Source organism: Netta rufina (assembly GCF_964035555.1).
Source record: "Netta rufina genome assembly, chromosome: Z".
NCBI classification, from domain to species: Eukaryota; Metazoa; Chordata; class Aves; order Anseriformes; family Anatidae; genus Netta; species Netta rufina.
In genome coordinates, this window is record NC_140126.1 from 64614403 (window position 1) to 64634064 (window position 19662).

Below are 19662 nucleotides of genomic sequence, written 5' to 3' on the forward strand. Positions count from 1 at the left end.
TGCCGTGGCTCTGGGGAAGGGGTGGGCGGCCGGGGGCCTCTCCCCTCCCCTCCCCTCCCCGCCCCGCTGGGTGCCGGGCCGGGCCGTGCCGTGCTGTGCCGGGCCGGACCCCCGCCCCCCGGCTCGGCTCGGCTCGGCGCGGCGGTGCTGCGGTAAGCGGGCACGGCTCGGATCTGGGGGTCGGGACGGGTTGCCGAGGGGCTGCAGCCTGTCCCCCCGGCATGGGGCACCTGCTGCGGGTGGAGGAGCCTCTGCCCGTGCCCCCCGGGGGCTGTCAGGGCTCCTCTCCCCCTGCCCTTCCTCGGGCACGGCTGGGCTGGGGGTCGCTGCCGGGGGGCTTTCGGCCGGGGCGAGCCCTGGGCGCGCAGAGCCTTGCCCCCTCGCCCTTCCTCTCTGCTGCCTTCCTGACGTCTTTCTGTACAAATCCTGGTGGTTTGTGTTTTTTTTTTTTTTTGGTGAACACCTGCTTAAAGTTGTGGTGGGCTCAGCCCTGTGCGGGTTGCGTGTGCTGTGCGTGCGGTTTGTTGTGGTGCCTCCTGCGCCGCCCGAGCCAGGAGTATGGGTAGGTTTAATTAAAAGTAACCAGAGATCAACGCTGCGGGCTTGGGAAGGCACCGAGGACACGCCTGGTGGAACGGACCTGTGGAGAACCGGGTTGATCCTCTCCCAAACTCCCCGAAGTGGCTGGAGGAGCATCCAACACACGGCTCCGTGCCTGCGGGACATCTCCCCCCTGGACGGGGACGGAGATGGAGGTGCACGAACACAGCTCCTCACGGTCCGTCAGCCTCCAGGTCGGGGTCCCCGGGACCTCCTGCCTCCCAGCTCTGCCCCTGATAAGCCCCTGATAAGCGAGGCATCGCGCCCAGGTGGCGAGTGGCAGGAATGTGGGGACAGCGGGCGGGCGCGCCAGGGGAGGCCGAGCCTCCCAGCAGATGACGGCTCTAAATTTAAGGGCTCGCTGTCGAGCCGCTACGCGTTAATGTGCCCTTTCGTGGGCAGGCTAAAGATAATTTTCCTATCTGGAGCCGCAGCTGCCTTACAAGTCCTGCAGGAAGGAGCGCTCAGGTCTGCAGCCTCGTGGGGATTCGCAGGGCTCGGAGGGACTCGGCGGTGCTGCAGGTCTCCTCTCCCTCCTGGCCGCAGCAGTGCCACGTGCACGGTGGTGCTCCTAAGGGTGGGTGAGCTGCAGGCTTTACCACCTGTGGCTTATTGCCCCCCAAAGAGATGAATTGCCTGGGATGTTGTGTTAACACCCCGCATTGCTTGGGTGTCCCCAGCCAGAGCCCCGTGCTGATACATCCCCGATGCTGCCCTGTGAGCCCATGGTGGGGCGAGGCGCTCCCGACATCACTGCTCTCCTGGCCCTGGGTCGCTACGTGCATCTGGAAGTGGGCAGGGGGGCCCTGAGCAATCTGACCTGGCTTCGGAGCCAGCCACGCTTTGAGCATAAATCTTGCGCAAGTCTGAGTCCGTGAGAGCCAGCGTTCCCCCGCCAGCAGGGCTGCGGGGTCATGTTTCATGCATTCACGGCTACGCTCCGTGTTTTCGTTTCAGGTCCTCTTTCGGCGTGAGAGTGATATTCACCGGACTGCTCTAAGATGTCTTACAGAAAGGAGCTAGAGAAATACCGGGACCTGGATGAAGACAAGATTCTTGGTACCCTGACAGAGGAGGAGCTCAGGCAGTTGGAGAATGACCTGGAAGAGCTGGATCCTGATGTAAGTCATCTTGAAATGAGGCTTGGGAGGTGGTAAATCCCACGTAGCTGTGGGCAAATGTGCTGCATTAGTAACCTGTACCTCGGTGGGGTCCTTTGCAGAGCCTCTACTCGGTGCAGGGATGGGACAGGCTGGCCCCAGACAGGCAGGAGCAGTTGTGCTCCTGCACCGTGAGCACAGGCTCTATGTGGGGTTTTGTTTTTGCCGTGTCCCCCTGCCCGTGCCCAGCGTGCATGCCGTGGTGTGACCAGCACTGTACTGGTCTCTGGCCCAATGATTAAATTACCAGGCTTTTGGAGTAAAACCTGCTGATAGTTTTGGTGTTGTACACCGCTTTTCGCAGCGGGGTGCTTGGGCTTACACCGTCCTGACACCCTTATATTTTAGGAAGACCTGCCTTGATATTTAGGAACCTGTGGGAATCACTACTTCTCATCAGGCCACATTCAGGCAGTGTTTTGGGTTTTCTGGGCTGGGTGCTTTTTTTCGCAGCAAACTCCAAATGGCCAGTATTTTCCTGTCTGCAGTCAGAAAAGCAAACCCCCAAGCTCTGCAAACTGGGCCGGTTGCTTTCTAGCCTCCCAACATCATCTGGAGCTGCACAAATGCAGATGCTGGGCCTGCTGATGCCAAACAGCGAAAACATTTTTGGAGGCAAGGCTGTGCTGTGGCAGGGGCTGCGCGGAGCCAACTGGCAGGCCTTTGGGTTACGGCAGCGTTAGATGATGAGGCTGGGCACTGCCAAGTGAGAAATTGTTCCTGCAACGTGCGGTTAATGTTTCGGGGGGAAATGATGGGCAGTGCAGATTGCATCATCAGTGCTTTTAATTGCAGCGTCAACACGGGAGAGTAATTAAGAGGTGGCAGGCTGCCTCCCAGGATTGTGTCTGCGTGGTGGTGGGCTGGTTACAGCTGGCCCAGGAGATGCGGAGATGGACAGGGTTCTGTGAAAGGTGTGGAGAGGTAAAATAATGGTGACAGCCCGTCCGTGCAGCTGTGGCCTGGGTACCCGAGCTGCATCCTCACCTTGCACAGCACGAAGCCTGAGGAAGAGAGCTGTTCCTTACGCCTCCTGGCTGGTGCGTTAGTGGTGCGCTGCTGAGTGGCCCACCAAGGTTGGCTGTGGCTAATTACTTGCTATTAGTAATCGTTCTTCCCAGGCTTTTCACTGAAACAGATTTAAGTTACAGTGAATTACTGAGGTGGGCACGGAAAAGTCGGCATCCTGTTGAAAATCACCTTGGGCGTCTTAAAGAAAACAAATGTTGCCTTCTGTCCAGCAGAGCTTTAAAGAACACGCTTAGTGTCAGATCTGGGAACAGACTTATTGCATTAAGGCTGTTCTATATTTAAATATAAGCAGGTGCTTACGTGCCGTATGTGTCAGGCACAAAGCGACTTCCTGCGGCGGCTGACGTGGCTGAGTAACGAGGAGACAGCTTGGAAAAAAGGCCTGGGGCTCTGGGGCTGTGGAGCTGCAGGCACCACCACCCTTCTGGCCTGTGGACCACCACCACTCTCTGCTGGAAAGACGTGGGGATTTTTCCAGGCTGATGTTCATGGGACCAGTGGGCACAGCCCCCACCTCCAGTGGGGTCCTCTGGCCCGTGGACAGACGGATAGGGAGGAGATCTGCTGAGCTTAGGAGGTATCAAAGGTGGTGAGCACGTGGGAGGAGGCTATAGGAAGAGCAGGAGGGGATGGCTGAGAGCCCCCAGAGAGAAGGACGGAGCTGCTGTTGTGGAGAAGCATCCACCTGGCAGCGTGGAGATCTTGCCGTGGAGCTGGTGTCTGAAATCTCGTGCTGGGGGAGGGAAGGAGCATCGTGTCTTAGCAGAGATGGGAGCCACTGGGGCTGGATGGAGACAGGTTCTGAGACTTTGAGAAGTCCAGCAAGTGGAAGAAAGGCGGTGCAGGAGGAGAGGTGGGTAGGGGTGAGTGTGTGAGGGATGGAGGCCTGCAGAGATGACCCGTGTTTCTCCCCCCATGCCCAGAACGCGCTGCTGCCGGCGGGGCTCAGGCAGAGGGATCAGACGCAAAAGCCACCAACTGGCCCGTTCAGAAGGGAAGAGCTCATGGCCCACCTGGAAAAGCAGGCAAAAGACGTTAAAGACAGAGAAGACTTGGTTCCTTTCACAGGCGAAAAGAGAGGTATGGTCACCCCTTACAGCCCAGCGCAAGCACCTGGGCATGTCAATACTGCACAGCCCCCAGTGCAGCCTTCCTCAGAGCTTCCTGCCCCTTCTTAGCGATCCCTGTGCCTTGCTGAGGGAGAGCTTGTTTTAAAGCATTTTTATTAAAAAAAAAATGAGTTCTCCTTGAATGATGCAAACAGAAAGATGTCACTGAGCCCCATCAGGAAGATGTGGCAGCTTTGAGCATGCCTGAGCCCGGCCGTGGTCACCAGCCTGGCCAGCACGGCAGCAGGAGGCAGCGCTCAGCCAGAGGCATTTTGGGTTTTTCAGCTTCTGTGCTGAGTTAATTATACTTCAACCCGATGCGATCTCAGACACGTTAAACATCGTTTCACCTGCGACAGGCTGCTGAGTGAAGGCACGGTTTGTATCGAGTGCCAGCCAGAGACGGCGAATTACATTTTTATTCTACAATGTACACATCATATGTATGCACATATAAATATATTATATATATTTATGTATAAAATACATATATTTTTAAATTACACACTGCCTATTTTTGCAGAGCAGCTGTGGCCCCTCCAGCAGGAGATGAGCGGTTTCGCCCGGCGCCGTTTATAGCCGCCTCCATCTCTCTCCGGGAGAGCCCGCCGCGCAGTTGCTTCTTCCTTGGGGCTAAATTTAGCTGCCTCTGTGTCTGCACAGCCCCGAGCGGCTGGATTGTTGTTTCTCCCCTCCGGTGTTGCTGACTCTGGTTTCAGAGAGGGGACGAAAATAGCCCCGGCTGGTATGCCAGGCCCTGCGCTCGCTATCTCCCTGCGGCGATGTGGGGCTGCTGCAGGATGCTGCCTGGCCCGCTGCTGGTGTCTCCTCACAGCCTCCTCCTGGCCAGCCGTGGTGGAGGTGTCCCTGCCCAGCACGTGTCCACCTTCAGAAAGCCCAAGGGTGGTAGAGGGGAGCTCTGCTTGCTGCTTGTCCCTGCTCTGCTCGTGGTGGGGTGGCAGTGCTCTGAGGGACAGCACTGGATCCAGGCCGCTGGCCTCCCTTGGTCCACCCAAGTGTTGGCAAACCTGCATCCCTTTTACATTTCTGTGAGGCAGCCTTCAAAGAAGTGAAGTCCTACCGCATCAGGCCGTGCTTTCAGAGCACCATGCACTGGAAAGTCGCTCTGTATGAAAGTAACACAAGGGCTGCCGCAGGTGCCACCACCACACTGATACAAGCATCCTGCTCCACAGCCGGAGGTGCCGGGCCCATTGCCCCCTGTCACACTGCAGCAGGACACGGACCTGCTAACAGGAAGGGGTTCTTCATCTGCTCCAATCTTTTATCTAGGTCCTTGTGCCCCCCTGCCCTTTCTGCCCCGCTCTGCGGCAGTGGGACGGGTGCTGTGGCTGTGCTGAGCGTGACCTCACTTTGCGTTTGCAGGGAAAATTTGGATCCCCAAGGAGAAGCCGGTGGATCCTGTTCTGGAAAGCGTGACTCTGGAGCCAGAGCTGGAGGAAGCCCTCGCTAATGCCTCTGAAGCAGAGCTCTGTGACATTGCTGGTAAAACAGCTACACGTGACTCGGGGTTTGAGTTATTTAGCTACTGATTTATCTTTGCTCTTTTGTGGGACGTGAGCTATTGAGCTCTCTGCTGTTTATGTGAATGCCGTCGGTTTTGACAGGATTTGTTTCTTCGTAAAAAAGGAAACATATATTTAGAGTTACTTCCAGCCCAGCACCCCCATGTGATTCACTCAGGAGCATGGACCGGAGCTGAGGAGGGAGAAGCAGGATTTATCCACGGGCTCTTTGTTTCTCTTTTCTCTGCCACTGCACCTAGCAAATTGCAGCCCATCACCCATCTCCTTTGGGAACACAGCTCCCTTTAAGCCAAGCCCTTGGGAAACAAATCAAACAGACCCAGTGAAACATGAATTTCTTGTTCTATTAATGGAGCTGTCAGGCTGGGGTCTTTCAAAGCATGGTGCCATTCAGTGGAGCAGCCAAGCCCCGTGCAAACCAAGAAGGACAGGCATGGTCCCTGCTCTGAGGGGTTCAAGCCTCTTATTTTGGTTAAATTCAAGCACTGCCCCATTGCTGCTTTGAAGGCTGCAGTGTCTGAGTGGAGGAGACCCCCAGGAAGCCTCCTTGCTTGCTGCTTTAGAGAATGCAATGTTGGTATCTTGGCAAAGGCAGCAGCATGGACATAGCTCTGCGGCTGAGACAGGAAATGCCTCGACCAAAGCAGTGTATGAACACCTCTCGGTTGCTTTGCCAGGCTCACATCCCATGCTGGTCTAGCTCCCGATGGATAATTCAGTGCTTCTGGCTTTCTCCTCCAGTTCTGTCTCCTTCTGATGTCCGTACTCTGCAGCAGTGTTCCCCCTGCTGCGAGACAGCCTGTAGGATAACCACACCACACAGACATCTTCCTGATAACCATCCTCAGGCTCAGAAATGCATTTCTGCACGAGGGCTTCCAATGCACTTGCCCTGGCTGAGCATTGCGTCTCTTGGTTTTGCTATTTCACTCTGCTCCTAACATCCTGTAAAGCACTTCTCTCTAAAACCCATCTTTCTAAGCCCCAGACCTGTGAAGCAATTACTTTCACCTAGAAATGCTGCTGAGGGCACTTTGTTCTGCAGGCCTGGGGAGAACACACTCGAGAGCTGATGTGATACAAGCTGTGCTGAAGGCTCAATATTGACAGTGTTGCTTTTCCAAGTTTGCCAAGGCTGTGAAACAGCTCCTGCCTATTTAGCAGGGCTCGCTGTCAGCCGTGGCACATTGGCTCCCTTCCTTGGCAAGCCCGGTAGGACAGTTCTTGTGGGTGGCTCCCAAAAAGTCCTGGAAGGGTTTCTGTGCCTTTGGTCCACTGAGGGAGGCAGAGATGGGATGTCTTCATTTGGCTTATGTGCTCATGGATAATGCTGGTAAGCACCAGACTTGAAAATGCTGCAGGTCACTGTCATCTACCAGCATGAACTCTACCTCAGAAAGAGAGCAGAAGGGCAAAGCCACATGGCTGTAATAGCAAATCCTTCCCCTGCTTGCAGCCCAGGTGTTTACAGTCCTGGCTGGTAGAGGGTTTTTGTTGTCGCACCAAGCTGCACGTGGGGGGGTGTCCAAAGAGCTGAGCCTGCGAGTTACTTTTGGTCTTTTATTTGTTTTAACCACTGTGCCCATCTTGAGGTCAATACTTATTCATATGTGCCTGTATACGACAAGTGTCCACATGCCTGCATTTTTCTGCAGGAAGTCGTATAGTTATTTTAAAATAATAATAATAATAATTTAAAAAATCTCAAAACCTGGCGTGGCACGTGCCCAGGTGAGCGGGATGATGAGGATGTGCAGACTCCTGCTGGCCTGGACCCTGAGATTAAATCCCGGTGATGGCATTTTTTTTTTTTTTCAGTTTTGTCTTCCCCGCTGTGTTTTCACATGACGCTGAGTTGAGGCTGGTGCTGGGAAGCCTTGGCTGTTTGTTTGCTGTCCGTGCAGCATTCCTCTTCTCTGAGTCAAGCTGTACTGGCTTGAATAAGGGTGCATTTGAGCCCTGTTGTGTGTCTGTGACAGCTGGGGGTGGTCCCACCTTTGTGCCTTGCTTTGTGCCGGTACAGAAAAATGCAGTGTGCTGCTGACCCCATCCTGGGCAGCACGGGCACAAGTGTCTTCTCCTGGCTGTGGAGCCCGCAATAACTCGAGGTTTTTCTTCTTTCCTTTTGTCTGCAGCCATCCTTGGCATGCACACCTTGATGAGCAACCAGCAGTACTACCAGGCACTGGGGAGCAGCACTATCGTGAACAAAGAAGGGCTTAACAGTAAGTGATCCAGAGCGCGTCGCAGGCTGCAGCCTTTCCCTGCCAGCTTGGACATAGAGGCAAAGTGGGAATTATTTTTAGGCTGAGGGTTGGGCTTTTATTTTCGCTGGACTCCTGCCACCCCTGCCACGCTCGTGTGTGAGCAAAGACCCCTTCCTTGGCTGGCACGCGAGTGCTACAGCTGTCCAGCTCTGGGCTGGTGCCTGCCAGGGAGGCGCTTCCTCTGCAGTCTGCCATCTCCTGGTGTTTGCTGGGGAGATGGGATGTTGCCCCTTCCCAGGGGAGCCGTGTGGGTGGAGGCGATTCCTCCCAGAGACAATTCACACCTCACCTAGGGAGATTGCCTGGAAACGTTAATCCCCTTTGAGCAGAAAAGGTGTCTCCTGGGCAGTTGTTCCTGCCAAAATCATTTCTTGCTGCCAAAAGTCAAGCACATCACTTTCCAAAGGAGGTGGGAACATTTATTCTGTCTTTCCAAACGAAACCTGAGAGGAGAGGACAGGAACCCCTCAGAGGAGTGGTGGTGACGTCCTGTGCTCCCAGAGCTTGCCTGGCTGAGGAAGCTGCTGCACCAGATCATCCCCGATCCTCACTCGGACACTGAGCCATTGACCACAACCCTTTGGATGCAGCCATCCAAACACGGGTGGCATGCCTGCCACTGGCTCTGGTCCCTGACAGCACGTAGCAGCAGGCACCAGCTGCTCTGTGCTGGTTGCCCCCAGTGCCAGGCAGCATTTCAGGACACAGATGAGTGTGGGTAGGTCTGGCAAGAGCTTGTGCAGTCTTTTGTCTCATGTCTGCCTCTCAGGTCATACCTTTCTCCCAGTGCTGCTCCGGGAAGGCAGGCAGCACACCTAAGGGGGACGTGCTGCTGCTCTGGCTAATTCTGGTTTTGCCCATCTTGCTTTTCACCTGCAGGCGTTATTAAACCCACGCAGTACAAGCCCGTTCCTGATGAGGAGCCGAACTCGACGGATGTGGAAGAAACTCTGAAAAGAATCCAGAACAACGATCCTGACCTTGAGGAAGTCAACTTTAACAATATCATGGTATGTCCTGCTCTCCTCTCCCACCAACTGCACCGCACAGAGGGCAGAGCCCAAGCCTGCTTTGCTGCGCAGGGTATTAATGCCATACCACTGCGTGTAGCCAGGCAAGAAGCGCCAGCGCTTCCCACCTTTTGGGCAGGAGGCATTGCTGCCTGCTGTGGGATAACGACGTGGAGCTGGTGGCAGGAGAGTGCCGTCAGCTGCCTGGAGGAGCCATGTGCTCTCTGCACTGAGGGCAGGTGCAGAAAACCACCTCCAGCCTGTCTGGTTTGAAGTGTTCCGAGTTGTTGTAGTGGTTTCGTCAGTCACATTTGTTGGAGGGGATGTTCCTGTAAGGTAAAACGGTGGGAGGAAAATGGCTTCTTAATCTTGACACTTGCCAAGCAAATATGAAGAAACCTCCCTTCTTGTACGTAACCCAGTCCACCTCCCACCCGTCCCTTCTTTGGGGCTCCTTTTCTTCTTGTAGAAAGCAAACCAGGACACGGCACCACTTTTTACGTGGCCTCTGGGTACATACATGTACTGAAAAATACAGCTGCTGTCTGTCCCCTGGCTTGAAGACCCCCAGCCCATGGGATTTGCTGAATGATGATGTGTTCATACGGCAGGAATGTTAACAGCATGTGCATGTTAAAAACACATGTGCCATGCCACCTGCACCCTTCTGTAGCATAAAGGTTTTTACCTTCATGTGCTTGACACCAGCCATGTGATCTTGCAGATGAAAATGCCTGCATCTGACAAGAGTACCTAAAATGTTCAATAAGCAAAAAGTACTCATTTTGCTGAACTCAGAATAAGCATAGATGTATTTTCTGGGCTGGGACCTAGTATGGCAAATGTTAGCCAGAAATATATTATTTTATAGCAACATTTACCTTGTTTTACATTGCTTTGTTACAGTCAGAAGTGACTGCAGTTTGTTCTACAGGGAGATCATTTCAGGCCTTTCTGGATCAGGCCCTGTAGGTAGAAATTTTCCATAACATTACATGGCTGTTGCTCAGTGCTGTCATTTATACTTAACAGCACAGGAGCAGTGCTTTGTAGGCTCGTGGATCCTAGCTACACACACCCCCGTGAGCCCGTGTTCACAAGTAGCTGAGTTTCTAGGTAATTAAATTAAGCAGCAGAGACGTTGCATCTTGAAATTAAGGGAGTGAGCTATCAGCAGAGTGGGAAACGGGATGAAGACATCGCCACAGTCCTCAGGATACGTTAATTATAGCTAGAGAACTTGAAAAAACATGCATCAGCCCCTTCCTAAATTACCTCAGTCTGGTGTCGATCTCAATAATAATTTTGAAATACTATTTAAATGTATTGCATATCCTTTGTATAGATGGTGACCTAACTCTGGTTTTCTGCATTTCTTTTCACAGAATATCCCCATACCAACTTTAAAAGCCTGTGCTGAAGCACTGAAGACCAACACCTATGTGAAGAAGTTCAGCATTGTTGGAACGAAGAGCAACGATCCTGTTGCTTTCGTAAGTGTGATGCCACACAGTGTCAGCTGCTTGTGACAACGTTGTGACAGGGCTTGTTCTTGGGCAAGGTGTTTTTGGAGTCACACACTTGCTGCTTCGTCACAGTTAAGTCACACTGGGCACGTTCTGCACCTCAGGTTTTTGGTGCAGGTGTTTCAGTCACAAGCAGTAAGGAAAGCCAGAACCAAACCTCAGTTCCTTCACTTCCCTTTTCAGCTGTGGAGGTTTCAGTTGTTTATTCCAGAAGACAGCCCTTTAGTCCCACTAGGTCTGATATTTGCCTGCGGGATTCTTCCAGAAGAAGAGTGGTGGGCAAGAGGAGGCAGGGCTGACCCCCTGCCACCACCATGCTGGCTTCACAAGGAGAAGGGCTGTCACCTTTTGGGGTGGAGTTAAATATTGATCTGTACGAGGCATTGCCGTGCCCTCCAGCACACTCAGGTGCAAGAATACCCCAGGAACAGGAGGGAATCCCCTTTGCCACCAGGTCCCCCAGGTATCCCCCAGAGCAGAGGGGCTCTGGGGTGCTCTGGCCCTGCTTGTCTCATGCCAGCTCTTCCTGCCCACCTCTGCCCGCAGGCGCTGGCTGAAATGCTGAAGGTCAACAGCACGCTGAAGAGCCTGAACGTGGAGTCAAACTTCATCTCTGGGGCCGGCATCCTGGCTCTCGTTGAATCGCTCCAGGGCAACACAGCCCTGGAGGAGCTTCGGATTGACAACCAGGTAAAGCGCAGGTGGTCAGGAGCTCTGGTCAGGGGAAGATGTCCTGTTTGCTGGATGGAGGTCAAGTGGCTGGACAAGGTGGAGGGTGACCTAAGGTGGCCGTGGGCTTACTGGTTACTTAGTAAAAATGAAATTTGTACTGCAGTGCAGGGAAGGAGCAGATAACAGGGCAGGAGGGCTGTAGAGTGTGCAGCAGTACAGATGCCTTGGCAAGTTTGGTTTCTCCAGAAACCAAACCAAGGGGTGGACGTGAAGTGGCTGAGCCATGAGGAGCTCTGGGGCAGGCGACTGTGAGGTCAAGATGATAGGACCTCCAGGCTCCTCTTCGCTGCACGTCTCTTCAAGAAATAGTCTTTGGGCAAGACGACTTGTGTGAGGTGTGTGCTGGAGGAGCTGGAGCCACTGGGCTGTACCAGGAGCAGGCCAGCAGGCGTCCCAGCAGTGCCATGTCAGGGACGCTGGATGGAGCAGCGGATCCAGAAGGAGGGGAGGGGGTAAGGTGAGCAGATCCCTGCTCCTTCTGAACGCCCTCTGACCCAACCAGCTCGGCAGGGGCTGTGGGACTCGCTGCATCTCCAGGCAGGGGGGGACAGAGGTGGGCAAGCTGCCTACAACAATAAAATATTTAAGATTAAGAGGCTCAAGCATCCCCCACATAGCCAGGGAGAAGCAGAAGCTGGTCCTTCCCTGAGCCAGCTGGTGGCAGCTTTAGGGCTGTGGGTGAAGTGACAGCAGCAACAGGAGGACACCTTCACTCACCTGCTTCTCTGTTCTCTCCTTCCAAAGAGCCAGCCCCTGGGCGACAAAGTGGAAATGGAAATTGCGAGCATACTGGAAAAAAACACCACCCTGCTGAAGTTTGGGTACTGTTTCACCCAGCAAGGTCCCCGGCTCCGCGCGTCCATTGCCATGATGAACAACAACGACCTCAGTGAGTGGGGCGGAGGGCAGAACCTTGCTAAAAAGAGTTAAAAAAGGGGGTGTGTGGGGTGTGCTGGAGTCAGATACCAGCTCTTGAGGGGCCCGGTGATGCCGGTTGTGCTCCAAACCCAGAGACACTGGAGCCCAGACCCCCAGGAGGGAGCATTTCTGGCCGTAAGGGAGGGGTCTCGATGTGAAGGAGTGCGGGCTGTTAATGTGCTTGGGCAGCAATGTGCGTGATGTGGCACACAGGTTGCGAGCTGACAGCACTTGTGATTCCTGCCAACTGCTCGTCTTCCTCCAGTTTCACTTCCACTTTAACGAGGAGATGAAAAATAGGAGAGCTGAACTTTGAAGGCAGCGGGGCTTGGCCCACCCCCCTCAGCAAAGCAAACTGGAAGTCTTCTGGGGGGAGGTGGGGAAGCCACATGGCTTGGAGTTATATTTATACTCTCGACGAAGGGAGCAGAACTGCTCGTGAAGGGAAACGTGGGCCAGCCTGTAAAGTGCTGTTTCAGCTAGTTAACATGGCAGAGGCTTTCCACTGCTTGGCTTCAAGGTGCTGTAGAGCACTGGAAACCCATCCAGTGGAGCGATATTGGAAGTGCCAGCACTGCTGGGTAAACAGGGTGGCTGTAAACATGACCTCCAAACACTCCTGAGGAAAGACCTGAGGTATAAATGCCAGTTGGCAAGGAACGGCGAAAAGCTGGAAACCTGTATTTTAATCCGCGGGAGGTTCACCACATACAGGGTCCTCTATTCCTCCATCCATCAGCTTCGGGCTTAAAAAGCGTGGAGAAATAGCTCTAAGTGGCTGTCGTACTTAAACAGACGATAAATATATGTATTTATTTTAATGAAAAGGCGGTCTTGCTTCAGACGGCACTGTGCTGTTATGAAACGTGGCCAAGCATAGAGCTACGTGCCAGTTCTCCACTAACCACACAGCATGCCTATTACCGTCCACTGGGCTATTCATTCTGCCTGCCACTGCATTGCTGGTCACTAGAGAGCTGCTCCGGGAAAGGCTTGCTGTTTTCCATCTTGTAGAGAAAGGTTTTTAATGAACGTAAATACACAGTGTTCAAATGAAAGATCTGGAGCTAATGTTTGAATTGTTCCTGCGTTGGAAGGAAGGACCGTACAGCTTTGCCTCCCATGCAGCAGGTGTACGTTTTGTCTCTTTGGCCATTAAGATCTGCATTTTTTGTCTGATTCGGTTCTTGTTTGCAGCTCGCATTCATCGGTGTCATGGTCTCTGGCAATAGCTTCTCAGCTCTACACCCGGACAACGTATAAGTATAGAAAACTTTTATTTTCCTCCCTGCCAGCAATAGCTCTCTGCTGCACTCCAGCGCTCTTGCCTACCATCACCTGGCGCTGCCAGAGCTTGGTCTTGGTCCTGTAGCTTCTGTTCTCTGAGATGCCCTGTCTGAGCCAGCTGTGATGGCATTTACATTCATCCCCATGAACTAACTTCTGCATCCCCTTTACACCTTTTTTTTCCTTACACACAGTTCTTGAAAACTCATAGACGCAGCTCTCAGAGCTGCAAATCAACTTTGAGGGTAGTTACAGAGCTGAGTTTAAGAGTAGTTACAGACCACGTTAACCATGATCCAAGGGCTGGAGGCACAAGGTATAAGTTTAAAAATTATGTTTTGTTTTTAATTTGAGAGGGTGATTATGAAAAACTAGCAGAAAAAAAATGTGGCGTCAACCTCTTTCTGTCTTGTCCAATGTCAAATTTCCAAGACAACTGCATGAAATGCACTTGACTGTAGAATAAGGCAGGTGAGGCTCAAAGTAGCTTTTAGATGTAACAAAGGGATGGAAACCTCAGCTTACTTCCCTTAACTTTCAACTCTCTAGGGCTGTACCTGCTGCTTAGAGCTGGAACTCAGAGCTCGCGCTATTTCTCCTGGCAGAAATCATGCCTCCAAGATCTTTCTCACAGCGGGCAAGCCACACCTGCCATCCCCGTCCTCCCCCTGCCGCGACTGACTCCTCTTCCTCTTCTTTTTCAGTGAGGAAGAGCAGACTCACGGAGCTGGACGGGCCCATCTTCCCCAAGTGCAGGACCGGCGTCTAGCCCCTGGCTGCGGCGGTCACCCCCAGTGCTCTCTGCTCCACTGTGGAAAGCCAAAGGCTGAAGTGCCTTGACAGCGTATGTGTGGTGCCTGGGTTCTGTTTTATGCACTAATGGTTTAAGTTAACTAGTGGCTGTAGTTGAAGATTTTTTATCCAGTAGGACTGTCAGTGTGTTCTGTAGAGTTGGAAACTATTCAAGCCACGAACAGCCTGACAGTTTTACGCAATCGCAGTTTAGAGTACATCCCAGCGTGAAGGTGACTTAATTAACCTGGGACCTGACTTTTCTATAAACCTTTCTGCACGGTGTTTCGCATAGTTAGGATGTGGTATGCATGAGTGAAGGATTCAACTGTTTCACACAAATTACAGAAGTATTAAAAAAATACTTTATTTTTTTTTTTTTGAAATTGATCTCAAATATCTATAGAGGAGCAACTAGTTTAACAAGCACTTCTTCTGTCCAGAAACACGGCTGATTCCAGGAGCTGTGAATTGTATTTTTTTACTGACAGTTGCTGAGTCAAGTAGCTGGAGATGCCGTTTCAAACGCATCCCTGTGTTTCTCAGAAAAGATCAATTCCCTACCCCTATCCCCGCAGCTAAATTTAAATTAAGGCCACCAATTGTAAGACCCTCAAAAACTGACGTTGGAGGATGGGTTAATATTGTTCTATCCTGTGCATGCCTGAATAAAAACACCAGCTTTATAGAGACCTGCTGCAAACACCAACTCCCCAGAAATAGCCAAGCTAATCAGTAAGGGACCGTCCTCTCTTCTAGTCCCCACCCCTCTCAGTTACACGACCTCAAAAGCGTGTGTCCAGATTTTCACCGGCAACGAGTCAAATCCTCTCTCCCCACTGCTTTGTTGAGAAGATCCTGCCCATTAATTAAATTTTGTTACGCTGGGGATTGTTTTGCTTACTCTCCCCGCTAACATCTGCATAAATGCAACGCTGAACACTGCGATGTTTCCTGCTAGCAGAAGCATCCTGGCTGTGAACTTAGGCTTAACACAGCCTGGCAGCTTTTTGTCAGCCCACCACCCGTCCTCTAGCCTGGGAGCAATGCCCCCAGGAACACGCAGCTCTCAGGCGCGCTGTGGATTGAACCCAGCACTGTCCCACCCCAAACGCCTGCTGTTACCGTGGCTGGGATCCTGGAGGCTCTCCTGGCAGACGTGTTGCTGTACTAAGGGCTTATTCTTGGTCTGATGTAAACACAGCCTAGCAAAGTACTAGAATTTGTCTGTACGCATCTGTTAAGAACAGAGTCCTGCAGCCTCTTGCATGTACTCCAGGAAAGCCCCCAGATTTCTACAGAGCTCGTGCGCAAATAGAGTTTGGCTCTGAAAAAATAAAGCAGAGAAACACTTTACTGTCAGCAATGTGGGAAACATACTTGTTGCTCTTCAAATCTTAATAAATATGCTAATGATGCCAAATGAAACGCTTCGCTACAGCTTCTTCCTCCTGCCCACCCCCCCCAGCCCTGCAAATTCCATTTCATAAGGTTAAAAGAATACAGAATAAAAAGGCTTGAAGACATATTAAAAAATAATAATTAAAAAAAAAATCTGGCAGCCAGCCTCCTACCACGTGCACTGCAAATAATTCGACTAATTCATCAGGCCAGAGGCACACAGTTCCCGCTGAGCCATCCACCCAGATCTGCCTGTTTTGGGCACCTTGTGTTCTGCTCTGGGACATCCTGATGGTGCTCGGAAACCTGAACATGCACAGAGACACCTGCCTGGCAGCATTTTGCCTCGAACAACAACAACGGCCTTTTAGAAATAACACTTCTCCCTCTGTTGTGCTGTAGCAGCATCCACTTTAACCACGTAGTTCACACATGCCCTAAGCTGGTGGGACTGCTCCAGGTTCCTCAGCTGAGCCTTGCTCACGGAGCTGCTTTGCTCAACGCCAGGCTCTGTGGTGAAAGGCATCAAGTCGTGCAGCAACAGCTACAAAACGGTGATGTTCAGGGGCAAAGAGATCTCTGTTTTGCCCCAGCAGCTCTCCAGGAAAAGGGGAAAAAGCCATGGGGTAACTGCAGCACCTGGTTGTCACAGCCAGGCCCGCTTAACTCCCACCTTCTCTTACCTTCTCCGCTGCTGCCTTAGTGCACAAGGACCAGCAGAGGTTCTGTGGCCCTCCTCTGCCTCTGAGGTAGGGTCTCCCGCTGCCAGGAGCTCTCAGGACTGCACCCTGCAGCCACGGCTCCCCGGTGGCAGAGGGCTAGCTGGTTTCCAGCATTTGCTGCTGCAGAACTAAGCACCACCAACAGACAGACCAAGTGTGCTTGTGCGGTACTGTAGAAACTCAGACGGAAGCACTAAGGGTTGTTTATCATCACAGCAGGTCCTGAAGCTTTTATATAAAATACAGCCTGCCCTGCCTCATTCTGCACTGAGAACTGATCCACAAACAGCCTGCCACGGGGATTATAGTGCTTCAGAGTGAATTACAATATCTGGTCCTTCTTCACTTCACACCCGACAGAGAGAGCCAGAACAGTACGCAGGTTTGAGGACTGCCATCAGTGCTCTAGACCAAGCCTGCACGTAGAGCTTGTGATTTTTCCCACTGATATTCCAGGCCTCAAAACAAGCACAGAATGGCCAGCAAAACCTGGGAGGTGAGATGCCAGGGGGCTGCAGGTCCTGCTTCGACTTCTGCTTAAGGTTCCTACCGATAGGAATTTTCCAACCTTCCCTCTAGTATGGATTGCAGCATACAGAATCGCTGTTTTTTGTTTTTTTTTTTTTTTCCATTCTGGAGTGATTCCCCAGGCAGACACTTCAGCTTCAAAGTCCTGCTTCACGAGAAGAGCTGTCACAAGGACTGTTACCGCTGAGTGCAGGGCAGCAGTGCTGAAGTGCTTTGCTGTGCTCTGGCTGCAACAGAGCCAGTGCCCCTGTCTTGAAGCTGCCAGTCAAGACACCAGCGTGGCCATGCCAAATTCACAGCCCCGTGGGAGAGGGTTACGGCCTATCTGAGAGGAACATTGCCCTAACTGTCACTAAGCAACTACAGAAACCTGAGTAATCGTGCTTTTTTCTTGCCTTTAAAAGAAGTTGCTGGTTTAAAACACAAAAAGAAAACTGAAACCACCAGTAACTGATTTTGATTCCCTAATGACTTAGTACCAAGGATGGGTGTAAGCTGCAAAGACACTTTTCAGTCGTGACACATCTTCTGCGTTGCTAATAAAACCTTCCTGAACATCCTGCAGCAGCAGGCACACCAAGCAGAGAAGTACCCTGAGGTACTATGCTGTGGGATCCCTTCGAAGTCAAAGACAGTTTCTCCACTAATAGACGCTGAAAATTGCATAAACATCTCCCAGCATTTGAAATACTCAAGCCATGTTTACAAAGCACAGATTCTCCCAAAATATTGGATAATTTAACTTGGATAAGGGATCTGGCCATCTCCTTACGGCTGCTGCTGACACTCACTCCTGTCAGCATCGCTACCGGTGCCATTGCTGGTATTTTGACAGTCTCCATGCTCCTCTCTCCGTGTGTCTCAGTTCCAGCATGCTCCAAGCTGTTGTCTTTTCTCTGGTGCGAGCAGAACTGGGTATTTCACGTACTGACCAGCTGAAGGAAGCAGTTCCCAGGCAGATGGAAGCATCAGAACAAGAGTTACTTCTGCTGCTCAACCCACAGCTCACACACAATGAGTGCAGCTGAGCAGGCAGCACCTGTGAGCAACGCACATCCTCAGTCTTTGCTCCTCCCACCAGGTTTATGCTGGAGTCAAAGGCAACTGCTCCTTGCTTCTTCCTCACTGGTGTAAAGCAAGAGATGCACGCATATGGCATGTACACAGAACCACAGAACCATTAAGGTTGGAAGAAACCTTCAAGATCATCTGGTCCAACCATCCCCTGCCACCAATGTCACCCACTAAACCATGTCCCCAAGCACCACGTCCAACCTCTCCTTGAACACCCCCAGGGGCGGTGACTCCACCACCTCCCTGGGCAGTCCATCCCAGTGCCTGACTGCTCCTTCTGAGAATAAATGTCTCCTCATTTCCAGCCTGAACCTCCCCAGCTGCAACTTGAGTACACATATGTGTTTATGTACTAAGGAAATGATCTTATAGCATCAATCACCTGTGGTAATATGGTTAAATTCCATATGATATAGTATAGAATTATGGCTTAATGTGGAAATCCGGTGAAAAACTTTGTTGACATTTGTAGAAAAAATGCTATCTTTAGGAAGTAAAAAATCACATTGATGCTAGAGTAACAAACTATTAATTTACTTTTATAGAATTTTTTCCTTGTGTGAGTTCCTAATCCCACTGGAATCATGGAAGTCACTGGAGTCATGATTTAGAGTCATAATAAATTCCACATGGGAATATCTTCAGGTCTAAACTGGTCACGTAGCCAGAAATTGGTAAATCTGCAGTCTTCATCATGCTAGCACTAGCTACTGAAGCAAATGCATGATTAATGGAGCAGCCAGACAGATCCACCTCCAGGCAGGAAGAACAGAATGGATTTTTTTTTTTTTGGTTTAAGTTTCTTTAGAATTGTGAGCAGCTGTGTCCCATCACATTCTCTGCTGCAAAATCCCCATGGTAGAGGCCCTGCTACGAGACTGTACCCAGAAAGAGGAATCCTGTAGCACCGGTGATAGGTTGGGCACTCTGGTAATTTACACTCAAGTAATGCACAGTTTTTCAGGGCTTAAAGGCGGGTCATAAATAAGACTTCCAAAGCCAACAGATTTTTGCGATTTCCAAACCCAGCTGAGGAGCAGATAGAGATCTGGTTTTAGAAGCCCTTTGCGTTAGCACAATGTCAGATTAACTAATGAAACAGCTTAAACTTCTCCTGCATCCAGCGTCCCTCGCGAGATACGTTCAACAGGTACCCTTGGCCTTCTCTTTGTACATTCGCACTCCTCCTTCAGCGTCTGTCCGGAAGCCCTTGAAGTCACCTCGAGCTCCTTCTCTTGACACACGGGACAGCAAGCTGTAAGACCTTTGTTTCGACAACTCGGACACGTCAGGACGAGCTGCCGGCAGTGGTGGCTGGAACAAAGTTTGTACTGGTCCCACAGCGTCCCACAGTACCTGCATGCTGGGGGGAGGAGAAAAAAAACCACGTTAACACCCACATTGTCCCATCTGTCCCCCTTGCAGAGGGCTTCCTGTGGCAGCAGGAGGCTAAAATCTCATTTAAGAGGGTATCCATTTGTATTCCAGGTATTTTATTCCTGCTTTAGCTTGGTATTCCAGAACATAGATCATTTTTGAACTTCTGATGTAAAAAAAACTCGAGGCAGCTGTCTCTCCAGACACAGCGCCCGCTGCTGCTTCCTCGAGCTCAGAGCAGACAGATCTGACAGAGCAGATCTCTGCTGCCAGGAGAACCACGAAGAACCACGTGCTGGTGGGAAGGAGCCCAGCACCCAGGGACGCTGCCTGAAAGCGATGCCATGGGGCTCCTTTCCACCTGGAAGCAGTGGCATATGGGGTGTCACCTGCAGTCCTTCCACAGCATCAGACAGGTTTTGACCCTTTAACAAAAAGCTTTCTGCCCATTTCAGCTGCACCATTGAGAAGGTGCCTATTTCAACACCTCCCCTTGAAGCTTCTGTGAAAAATGGCTGTGATATACCCAGAGTGTGTTCTGCTGCTACACCAAGCCAGGAACCTTCAAGATGAGTATGGT

At 51.6% G+C, this 19662-nt stretch overlaps 2 protein-coding genes across 2 annotated transcripts in view; one reads left to right on the forward strand and one right to left on the reverse strand.

Annotated features, from left to right (window-relative positions):
• Nucleotides 1-14672, forward strand: TMOD1 (tropomodulin 1). The gene is made up of 10 exons (XM_084304714.1): nucleotides 1-152; nucleotides 1558-1721; nucleotides 3716-3872; nucleotides 5288-5407; nucleotides 7584-7673; nucleotides 8595-8725; nucleotides 10111-10218; nucleotides 10798-10941; nucleotides 11728-11872; nucleotides 13893-14672. The coding sequence occupies exons 2-10, from the start codon at nucleotides 1602-1604 to the stop codon at nucleotides 13955-13957; spliced, it is 1080 nt and encodes a 359-aa protein (XP_084160840.1). The 5' UTR covers nucleotides 1-152; nucleotides 1558-1601; the 3' UTR covers nucleotides 13958-14672.
• TSTD2 (thiosulfate sulfurtransferase like domain containing 2) overlaps nucleotides 14323-19662 on the reverse strand; it is a gene marked incomplete at its 5' end in the record, with an annotated part of 15266 nt that continues 9926 nt past the window's right edge. The window contains one exon of the mRNA XM_084305588.1: nucleotides 14323-19068. Within this exon, the coding sequence (XP_084161714.1) occupies nucleotides 18809-19068 (260 nt within the window). The 3' untranslated portion in view covers nucleotides 14323-18808. The remainder of the gene's footprint in view (nucleotides 19069-19662) is intronic.

Coding starts and splice junctions, on each gene's coding strand:
- TMOD1 (XM_084304714.1), top strand. CDS start 1,602: ATGTCTTACAGAAAGGAGCTAGAGAAATACCGGGACCTGGATGAAGAC. Junction 5,408..7,583: donor AGAGCTCTGTGACATTGCTG/GTAAAACAGCTA, acceptor TTTTGTCTGCAG/CCATCCTTGGCATGCACACC. Junction 10,219..10,797: donor GCAACGATCCTGTTGCTTTC/GTAAGTGTGATG, acceptor CTCTGCCCGCAG/GCGCTGGCTGAAATGCTGAA.